This window comes from Mandrillus leucophaeus, unplaced genomic scaffold (genome assembly GCF_000951045.1).
Source record: "Mandrillus leucophaeus isolate KB7577 unplaced genomic scaffold, Mleu.le_1.0 Scaffold188, whole genome shotgun sequence".
Lineage (NCBI taxonomy): Eukaryota > Metazoa > Chordata > Mammalia > Primates > Cercopithecidae > Mandrillus > Mandrillus leucophaeus.
Window position 1 is genome coordinate 2,549,303 of NW_012101898.1, and position 11,267 is coordinate 2,560,569.

The following is an 11,267-nucleotide window of genomic DNA, read 5'->3' on the forward strand; positions in this document are numbered from 1 at the left end:
TTTTTTTTTTAATGTATTTTTAGTAGAGACGGGGTTTCACCGTGTTAGCCAGGATGGTCTCGATCTCCTGACCTCATGATCCGCCCGTCTCGGCCTCCCAAAGTGCTGGGATTACAGGCGTGAACCACCATGCCCGGCCAGGATATGTGAATTTTCATAACACTTTCTATAATTTCTTTGCTGGGGAGCCACTGTGGTGGGTTCTTCTTTTTATTCAGCAAATTGCCGATCCAGAATTACAATTTAGTAAAGAGAGTCTTGAAAGTGACTTGTCTCTGGCGTTTTCAGTGTTTGCATACTACCCGTTTGCCAGGCTTACTGCCAGGTCTTTGGGCACTGAGACACAGCTCTCCCCCAGGAGACTCTAGGCAACCTCAACCAAGGGGTGCACTGATGATGAACCATGACAAAGACTTGAGGTCTGTTGCCATAATGTAACAAAAATCCAGTGTAAGCTGCTTTATGGCATTATATTAAGTCAGTGAGGTTTTCAATTGTGTGCTTGTGGTGGTTATAGCAAAAAGGAAGGAGGGGTCTTCTCAACTCAGAGTAATCAGAGGAAATGTAGGAAAAGTGTCTGCTTCTGTTGCCTTTTCCCCTGAGCAAAGCCTGTGTTAAGGCAGAAGCCTTCAGCAGTGCCTGTTGTCCTCCTCTAACCACAGATCTCAGCAGAGACTAGCTCCCTAGGCAAGAGTGAGTACTCTACGGGTAGCCTCTGTCATAAGTGTAACACTATTTTCTCATGAAAGGAGGACGACGACATTACTTGAAGTGTACAAATCTATTGTTGCTTTATAAGTTGGCCCCGTTCTGTTTGCGAGTATTAAGTCGTCTACTTAAGATAAAACGTTTACTTTCATGGTTCTCTTTTATAGATAATCTACGATTTCAGACATTATTTCAAGTGCTAGGTTTCCCTAGTTGTTTTTCTTGACTCTAAAATGAATTTATTGAGCAGTCTATTCACATGTTTGAAAGCTTTCAAAAAGGTAACATCCTCCAGATTAGTGCTACGCTTCATTGATATAAGACTGACTTTTCCTGAGTGATTACTTACCTTTCTCATTCTGTTCTGAACTTGTGAAATAGTAACAGTATTCTGTAGAAGTCGTGCATTCTAAGACCTTAGTTCATGCCAGACTACAGTGGTTTCTTGAGTACATTCATAATGGAAGGCAATAGTAAATTTCAGAGTTAGCGAAAATAAAGATGTGATTTTTTCCCCATAAAAGTATACGGTCCCCTTTGGGGCTCATGGATCACAGGTTAAGAATCTCTGCCCCAACCTGTTGAAAATGCAGGTTGAGGTGGCATTCCCTTCTAGAAGACTTAAAATATCATTTGATTTATATCTTTGAGTAACATTGTATCATGTGGCCTGCTTTGGTTGTAGTAGTTGTGAAACCAGTGAAGTTTGTTTTGTGTTTTCATCAGGGTCAACAGTTGTCACCGACAGATGGCTGAGATTGCTGTGAATGCCGTCCTCACTGTGGCAGATATGGAGCGGAGAGATGTTGACTTTGAGCTTATCAAAGTAGAAGGCAAAGTGGGCGGCAGACTGGAGGACACTAAATTGATTAAGGGCGTGATTGTGGACAAGGATTTCAGTCACCCACAGATGCCGAAAGTAAGCCATTGCATTTCACAGCTTCGCACTGTTGGTTAACTCTTAATTCCACCAATTAAAATGTCTTTATGTTCCCCCATAGAAAGTGGAAGATGCTAAGATTGCAATTCTCACATGTCCTTTTGAACCACCCAAACCAAAAACAAAGCATAAGCTGGATGTGACGTCTGTTGAAGATTATAAAGCCCTTCAGAAATACGAAAAGGAGAAATTTGAAGAGATGATTCAACAAGTAAGACTTACCAGAGTCCTCAGTGGAATTTAAACTCCCAAAGGGTACAATCAGTTAGGTTTGGTTAGTAAATACGTGTAGTCTTCCTTCAGTTCTAAAACATACGCAGGAAAAAAATCACATAGAAAAGCATAAACAGGGAAGAATTCTGATTTTGTCTTAAAATGGTAGCGTGTTCAGGCAGGGTGTGGTGGCTCACGCCTGTAATCCCACCACTTTGGGAGGCCAAGGCAGGCTGATCATGAGGTCATCGAGACCGTCCTGGCTAACACGGTGAAACTGCATCTCTACTAAAAATGCAAAAAATTAGCCAGGCGTGGTGACAGGCACCTATAGTCCCAGCTACTCGGGAGGCAGAGAAAGGTGAATCGCTTGAACCCAAGAGGCAGAGGTTGCAGCAAGCTGAGATCGCACCATTACACTCCAGCCTGGGTGACAGACCGAGACTCTGTCTCGAAAGGTGGTATGTTCAGGGTCCTGAAAGAAGTGATCCTGTTACCTAAAGCTATGTTTTCAATTGTACATATTATATTTGCTCTACTGGACAAATTGAATGTAGCTTACCTTAAGATTTCTGACTATACATTTTAGACAAGAGTTAATGAGTAACTGGAGTTAAACCAGAATGCACTTAGAGTAATCCCAGTTCTTCGCTCGGTTAAGTCTAGTTTGGGTTATGAATACCTTAGCATAGGTGTGCTTTCTCTCTGACCTACCAACTCCTCTTTGGGGGCTGTGTCCTTGGGAGTTGAAAACACCGGTACTCAAGAAGACAGGAACGTGTTGGTTAGAGCATTATTTATCATAGCAAACCAACTAGAGACGATTTTCATGTCTGTTCCTGGGAAAGTCATTGTACTTACTCATTGATGATACAGTTCTTTGTGCCTACAACGTACCAGGCTCTGTTGTAGGCATTAAAAGTACAGCAGGGAATGAAGCCAAGCTTGTGCTCTTGAGGCACAAATAGGGGAAAGATGGGTACAGCTCCATTACAGACACTGGTCAGAAGACATGACCTGTAAGGAGAGGCCAACATTGAGTGAGAGCAGCGCCCCTAGGGGAGGAGCATTCCAGGCTGAGGACAGAAGGGGATGCTGTTGAGCTAGGAACGTGTTGGCTTCTACAAGGAACAGCCACCCTCAGGGATTGGAGCATGCTGGCAGGAGCTTATGCATAAAAGGCCATCAGTGGTCATGAGAATGGTGGCTCAGCTGCGCTGGCAGGTCAGAGATAAACTGAGAGGCCAGGGATGTTACTGGATCATGCTGGTGAGGTGCAGGTTGCTGAGAATGAGAAAGGAAGGGGGATGGGGCTAGATGCTAAAAATGTTAAAGAATGAGAGGCAGGGACCCAAAGAGGAACATTGTAGGTGACTGAGGAGCAAGAAGGACCCCTCTCCTGTTTTGAGCACATGAGAGGGAAAGCAGCTGCCATCTGAGGAGGGTTGCAGGTGCAGGCTGGTTTTCAGGGGTTGTATAAGGAGGCTGCTGTTCTGGACTGAGTTCAGAGGGTCAGGGAAGGAAGAGAGGGAGAGCCAGGCAGTAGCAGGTGGTCTGGGAGGCCTGATGGAGACAGGTAGGTGAGAGTTGTGGGGCATGGTGTGGCAGTCCCAGGTGAGCACCAGAGGTGGGGTGGGCAGCCGGATCGTTTCCCTCCTATTTGGGAAAAGTCACTTTGCCCTTTGCAGGTCGGGGTGAGGGTGCTCCTTACGGGAAGCAGGGTCGCCTCTGTGGGCACCTGATTTAGTTTGTATCTATGGATCCACTGAGGATTGTCCCATCCAAGTGAGATGGGCAGGTTGCAAGTGGTTCATAGCATTGTGTGTTTAAAACATACTCAAATGAAACTACTCCATAGGTATTGGTGACAGGACAGAGCTGTTAGCCATTTCGAAACCCCGTGGTTGGGAAGGGTATTAGCTTTGTTGACATTTCTGTTGACTTCGCATCGTTTTAACAATAGGGTTCAGCATGAATTACTACTTGTGGTTTTTAAAGCATCTTTAGACAATGAGGTGATCCCCATTGATAAAATACTCACTATTTAGAATTTGGAACTGACAGAAAAGTGGACACTTGTCTGTTTCCTCCTTCTCTTTCCTTTGGTTTTGTGTTCAAGTGCACATGCCTTACACCCAATTGTGCCTCTCCTTTTTTCAAACATTATAGCGAAGAATAAATACCCACTTTCTCTTAATACGATTGCGGTGTTTCTTTTCCCAGATTAAAGAGACTGGTGCTAACCTAGCAATTTGTCAGTGGGGTTTTGATGATGAAGCAAATCACTTACTTCTTCAGAACAACTTGCCTGCGGTTCGCTGGGTAGGAGGACCTGAAATTGAGGTAGGTTGCTCCACATGAAGAGACTTTGAGATGTAGGGGTTCAGCTTATGTGTTGAGGGGTGTTTTGATAGCCCTGCCTTAAATAACTGCATCATACCAAGGCTGGGAGATGAGGGGAGGGTGAGCTGGGAGAGAGGAAAGCACTGGAGTCTTTGTTACTGTTTGGTTAACAGTGCTGTGTGTTTCTGGTGTTCCCTGGCATGTTGAAATTCTCTCCCTGTGTTGTCTCACTTGGCCCTATCGTTGACTTACTAAGGCTGGAAGACCTGGTCTCATCCAGATACTAACGGCAGTCCCAGGCAATGCTGCCTTGGTGGTTCTCACTGCAGCACAGTGCAAGGAACATGCAGGCCGGGTTCCCAGAGAGAGGGAGGGCTGCGCAGAGGGGAGATGAGGGCATGAGCTTAGGGGACGGGCGCAGGGTGGTAGATCGATCAAGACGCCCAGCTCCTCAAGAGCCTTGTTACCTAACAAGGTGCTTTGGGTTGAACTGAAGATGTTTTGGTCAAAGTGGGGCAGCAGTTCTAGTGAACAAGGTGGTCTTAGATCAAGTTTTGCTCATTTGTGCCCGGTTTTGAAAGTTAACTTCACCAGTACTGTCTTCGTCCTTCTCCCTGACCACCCCGATTAGCTGATTGCCATCGCTACAGGAGGTCGCATCGTCCCCAGGTTCTCAGAGCTCACAGCCGAGAAGCTGGGCTTTGCTGGTCTTGTACAGGAGATCTCATTTGGGACAACTAAGGATAAAATGCTGGTCATCGAGCAGTGTAAGAACTCCAGAGCTGTAACCATTTTTATTAGAGGAGGAAATAAGATGGTGAGAATTCAACTATTTGTCCTATACTATTGCTTATTTTGCTTCATGGTCTGGTTTTTTGCCTGTATATATTTAACAGAGATACAGTCACCCTAAGAAAAATAATCATGTTTCTCAAACAATGATGTATCATGGTTAATTTCACGAGGCACATTTGCCTTTCTGCTGTCCTGATAGTGTACAATATACGCTATGAGATTTTTATATCTTTTTAAATACTTAAACACAGTTTAAATATTCAAGTCTTGGATTTTAGAATGTTGGGTACAATTGCCTTAGGGGTTGGTTAAACTGCTAGTCCTAGCAAGATAAGATTCATTTTAATAACAAATTACAATATGGTATTCCCAAGGATGACTTACATCTGTCCCTAAGGTAGAAAAAGGGAACCCAGGTGAATAACCATCGATGATCTCTGTTCTTTGAGAATGAGTTGTAGCACATTGTGATAAATCTTTGCAAGGTTTGTCGGTTTTTGACTCTTACTTAACCGTGTATCCTAGAATGAGTCACTGGCCACCTCTGCCTCTTGAATTTTATTAACTACGTTACAGGAAGGAAAGCTAGAAAGATACAGATCATCCGATAGTGGAGGCCATCTAAATATTAGAGCACAGCCTGTCTGTCTTTAAAAAGGTGCCAGATACTTGCCTCTAAATTGAATAGATCTTGATCACATTAATTTAGGCAAAGCTGTTTTCCTTAGATCATTGAGGAGGCGAAACGATCCCTTCACGATGCATTGTGTGTCATCCGGAACCTCATCCGCGATAATCGTGTGGTGTATGGAGGAGGGGCTGCTGAGATATCCTGTGCCCTGGCAGTTAGCCAAGAGGCGGATAAGGTAAGGGATATGTGCAGACTTAGTGAAAGACTCGGGCCTCGCCGATAGTGGAGGCTGTGAGGCTGCAGAACAGCGTGGTGCTGGATGCAAAACGAACAAAAGCATTGTGAGCTGTGTGTAGGTGACAGGTGTTTTAATCTAAGTTAATTCCCATGTTCCTGTATTCAGATTCAGGTTACCATAAACTAGCATTTCTCAGCTGTTTTCAGCCAGTTCATTCTTAAAATAATAAATCTCTGGTCTTTTAATGTTATGTGAAATTCAAAATTAGTAGTATAACTTAAAGATAAGTCGTAAGAGCTGCTGTATTTTGAGACATCTCTCATGTATGTATACCCTCTGCCCGTATTCTGTAGTGACATTATAATATTCTGATAGATACAGAAATAGAGACAGCCTATTCTTTTTTTTTTTTTTTTTATTAAGTTCTAGGGTACATGTGCATAACGTGCAGGTTTGTTACATATGTATACTTGTGCCATGTTGGTGTGAGAGACAGCCTATTCTTAAAAGTCTTTGTGAGCTGACTTTTCCAAGTATGTGATACAGTGTGTTTTCAAGGTGCTGCTGGGTGGTTTTGTTTTGCCAAGTGCACTTACCATACCTCTGCACCTTTCCAGTGCCCCACTTTAGAACAGTACGCCATGAGAGCATTTGCCGACGCGCTGGAGGTCATCCCCATGGCCCTCTCTGAAAACAGTGGCATGAATCCCATCCAGACGATGACCGAAGTCCGAGCCAGACAGGTGAAGGAGATGAACCCTGCTCTTGGCATCGACTGTTTGCACAAGGGGACAAATGGTGAGGAGCTGTCACACCTCTGCGTGGGGTGTCTGATTTAAACTGAATAATCATCCACTGTGTGTACTGTGAGATGATGGTATCTTTTTAAATACGTAAACCCACTTCAGGTGTTCAGATCCTGGATTTTAGAATGTTTGATTGATTGCCATAGGAATTGGTTAGACTACTAGACCTAGCAACATAAGACTCATTTTAATAACAGTAAACTACATATGGTACTATCACCAAAGATGACTTAGGTTTTAATCTCTGGTTTTTGGGAAGTAATGCCATATTGCTGTTTTTACACAAATGTCTGTCAGTGGACAGCGTGTAAAACAGCTCTGAAGTGGGCTTTAGTTCACAGTTCACTATGTGGTTAATCCAGCACACTGTGGAGTGTTTTCTAAATGTAATACTATTACCTCTGTAGCCCAGCTCCCAAAAAGATATGGTGACTGTAGCGTGTTGAAACAGTGGTCCCAGGCATTTCTGTACTGAATCAGGCCATGTCTGTAATCCATCCACAGAATGTGACAGTTTGTTTTTGCTTAAAAGTATAGGTGGTACATTCTGCTTTCCATGCTCATATCCCAAGAGTTTCAATAATAGCAACTCTTTGTGAGGCAAATATTTAATGTTTCTAACTTGAATGCTTGGTTGTGCTCAAATTTAGCATTTCTAGGGCCGGGCTCAGTGATTCATGCCTGTAATCCCAGCACTTTAGGACGCCAAGCTGGGTGGATCACCTGAGGTCAGGAGTTTGACACCAGCCTGACCAACATGGTGAGACAGCATCTCTACTAAAAATATAAAAATTAGCTGGGCCTGGTAGCGGATGCCTGTAATCCCAGCTACTCAGGAGGCTGAGGTGAGGCAGAGGTTGCAGTGAGCCGAGATCACACTATTATACTCCAACCTGGGTGACACCTGTCTCCAAAAAAAAATTAGCATTTCTAGATCTTTCTTGGAAATATCTTACATTTCAGCTATGGTCGGATTCACTTACTTTAGATTTCCTAAGTTAGGGTATGGTTACTTTGTGGGATAAGATGTTACTGAAAATTTTCATCCTGTAGCTAGTCATTGAAGAAAGCCCCCTCTCAACAGCTCTCTCTACCAGGTTCGAGTTCCAGAGTGTCATTGGAAATAATGAAATTACATTCATCTGAAAATGAAATAGAACTGAAATTAGTGGCCTCCTGCTTGGCTTCCAGGAGCTTGTATTTCTTAAGTCTTACTGTGATTCCATAAACCAGAAAGTCAGAGCTGGTTATTGATAGTTTATTGTATGCTATTTTAGGATAATCAATTTCCTTGTATTTTTCAGATATGAAGCAACAGCATGTCATAGAAACCTTGATTGGCAAAAAGCAACAGATATCTCTTGCAACACAAATGGTTAGAATGATTTTGAAGATTGATGACATTCGTAAGCCTGGAGAATCTGAAGAATGAAGACACTGAGAATACTATGTAGTAAGATCCACTTCTCTGATTAAGTAAATGGATGTGTTGTGATGTGTCTACAGTTATTTATTGTTACATCCTTTTCCAGACACTGTAGATGCTATAATAAAAATAGCTCTTTGGTAACCATAGTTTCACTTGTTCAAAGCCGTGTAATTGGGGTACTATCTCAACATGCTTTTGTATTCATTGTATTAAAAGAATCTGTTTAAACAACCTTTATCTTCTCTTCAGGTTTAAGAAACATTTATTGTAACAGTAATTAAATGCTGCCTTAATTGAAGGGGTTTGGGTGGATTTTTTTTCCCCCTCAAAATAAGCTGTAGGGACTATTTTAACAGCTTAAACATGAGCTCTCAAGATGCACTTTCGTATTGAGAGGAATATGGGCTTGATCCTCTTCCTATCTAAATGGGTGGGCCCTTTGTAGAGGGTCCACCACAGAATTACGGGATGCCTTAAGTGCTGTTACTAGGTTGCTCACAGCCTAACCGAGGATATTGTTTAGAGCTGATGGAGACTCATGTGAGCCTTTGCTTTCCTCTGGCCCTGGCCCCACCCTGAACACAGCTTATGTGCAGAATCAGAAGCAGCATGTGCAGAGCTGACCACCAGCACAGGCTTAGGGCAGTTTAGAACCCACTTGTTTTCCTATCAGAGGGACACGGTAAGTGGAGGTTAAAGTAAATTACAGGAAATAAGGGAGAAATCTTGCAGTTACCATGTTCAGATAGAGTGACTGAAATTAATTGTGCTTACTAAAGTAGTACTGGCTAACAGTGTTGGGCCAAGACATGCTCTGAGAACTCTACACAACCCAGTGAGGCAGATACCCTTTCCTACTGCTCACATCTTACAGGTGAGTACTAATAATTTGCCAGCATCTCACCACCAGCAAGTAGTAGGGCCAGGTCAATCCCAGGCAGTCTGACCCCAGAGTGGCCCAGCTCATCCCCTACCCTATTCTGCTATTTGCTTGTGATTCTCTAGATTTTCTAAAATAGTGTTTCTTAAAGAGCATCGTGTAGATAAAGCTCAACGTGATGAACTTTATCACTAGTTATGCCACCTTAACTAGTCAGATTCCCTAGAATTAGGAAGTGGTAACTGTTGTCTAAATTTGCTTAAGTGATTAATTTGGGTTACCCTCTTCATGTGAACCTGGAGATTTCCCAGTCGTAACTATTGGGTCATTGTGTTTTCTCTGTACATTCATGCATTGGATGTTTTGCTAAGTAACTCCTGTGGATTTAGAAATGTGTGCTAATAATTGCATTCTTCCTAATTTTCACGTTTATATGGAACTAGGCAGTTAAGTATTGAAAGCGTTAAACTGAGTTTATTTACGAGGACTGATTCTAGCCTACGGAGAACATACGGCAGCCTTCTTTGGACCAGAGTCTTATCTGAGGGGTCCGTGGTTGTATCAGAAGAGCCATAAACCAATCCCCCTTTCCAAAATTGAACCTCACAGACATTCCTGGTGTTTTTTTGTGGTTGAGAAACTGGTCAATGAACAGAGAAACTTAGAGATGTTTTACAAGCCTTTCATGTTTAATGAGTTTCATTTGTTGATTTGTACTAAACCTCTTCCAGGTGATGTATTTTATCTTTCACATTCCAAATCACTCAAGTTTGATTTTGCTGGTACTTTGGCCACACCCTCTCCATCCCCATGTGGAGCAAAAGCAACTTAGGGTGCTTGATCCAAAGGCTAGATTCCCATGTAAGTCCCCATGTTTTACTGCTGGTTCCCAATTTCTACACGTGCTAGATTCATTGGAGGTTTGTTCAATGTCATGTTTTTAATTTCAGCCTACTCAATCTCCATGTGGGGGTGGTTCCAGGATGTCCTGCAGGTGCCAAATTTCATGGATGCTCAAGTCCCTGATAAAAATAGTGTGGTATTTGCATATAACATACATCCTCCTGTATACTTTAAATCATCTCATTATTCATAATACCTAAGGTAAATGATATGTAAATATACTGTATTTAGGAAGTAATGACAAGAAAAATCTACATGTTCAGTACAGGTGCAATTTTTTTCCCTGAGTGTTCTCAACCTGAGGTTGGTTGAATTCAGATGAGGGTCAACTCTGTAAGCAGCTGCTGTGAAGCACAAATGCCACTGGGAGGGCTGAGAGGCCCGTCTTTCTTTTACATGGGACTGAATTTCTTGAATCTCATTTTCTTTCTGTAGGTGAAACAGCTGCAACAGATTAGGGGTTGGGGGGCCAGAGGAAGGTGACATGGTAGTAATTGACTAATCAGTAATTTGTAAGCATGGAGAAGTTTCTCCAACGTAGGTGTTTCTTGCAGGCAGCCTTGGCAGGACGGGGTCATCTAAAAGCACCCGAAAAGTGGGGACCAAAGGCAAATGCCCGAGAAAGTGTTGCAGGGCAAGAAAAGTGGGCAAAACAGGACAAAGTAGTAAAGATGTAAATGTGTGTGCCCTATCACTGCTCTAAACGGTTTATGTACATTAAAACTGGTTTTCAAAGTCAGCTCCATGGATCCCTCAGGGTCCAGGGCCCTTTCGAGGGGCCCACAAGGTCAGATGTATTTTCCTACACTAAACTTACTGCCTTTTTCACTGTGTTGACATTTGCACTGATGGTGCAAAAGCAATGACCATTAAAACCACAGCTTAGTGTGAGTCAGGCAGCGGCATCATACACTTTCAAAAAGAAAATCATTTTTTTGGCCAGGCGCAGTGGCTCACGCCTGTAATCCCAGCACTTCGGGAGGCTGAGGCAAGAGGATCACTCTAGCCCAGGAGTTAGAGACCAGCCTGGGCAACATAGACCCTGTCTCTACCAAAAATAAGTTAGCTGGGCCTGGTGGCATGCTCGTGTGGTCCCAGCTACTTGGGAGACTAAAGTGGGAGGATCCTTTTGAGCCCAGGAGGTTGAGGGTGCAGTGAGCCATGATCACACCACTACAATCCAGCCTGAATGACAGAGCAAGACACTTTCTCAATAATAAAGGATGAATCTTTGACGTTGCATAATGAAATGTGTCAACAACTGGAAGATCTGCTCACTAGACCAATATTTGCCAAATATGCATATGATGTTACAGTGTCATGCACAGGTATAAGACCTTTTCAAAATGCAAGATGGACCAGTGTGACAGAAGAAAGTGTA

At 43.1% G+C, this 11,267-nt stretch overlaps 1 protein-coding gene across 5 annotated transcripts in view; it reads left to right on the forward strand.

The window, feature by feature from the left end:
* Positions 1 to 9,718, forward strand: part of CCT5 (chaperonin containing TCP1, subunit 5 (epsilon)) — a 16,752-nt gene extending 7,034 nt beyond the window's left edge. For all 5 annotated transcript variants that reach the window (XM_011978046.1, XM_011978049.1, XM_011978047.1 and 2 more), the window contains 7 exons: positions 1,435 to 1,627; positions 1,710 to 1,859; positions 4,085 to 4,204; positions 4,836 to 5,021; positions 5,728 to 5,865; positions 6,486 to 6,666; positions 7,979 to 9,718. In XM_011978046.1, the coding sequence (XP_011833436.1) occupies positions 1,435 to 1,627; positions 1,710 to 1,859; positions 4,085 to 4,204; positions 4,836 to 5,021; positions 5,728 to 5,865; positions 6,486 to 6,666; positions 7,979 to 8,106 (1,096 nt within the window). In that variant the 3' untranslated portion in view covers positions 8,107 to 9,718. The remainder of the gene's footprint in view (positions 1 to 1,434; positions 1,628 to 1,709; positions 1,860 to 4,084; positions 4,205 to 4,835; positions 5,022 to 5,727; positions 5,866 to 6,485; positions 6,667 to 7,978) is intronic.
* The last annotated feature ends 1,549 nt before the right edge of the window (positions 9,719 to 11,267 follow it).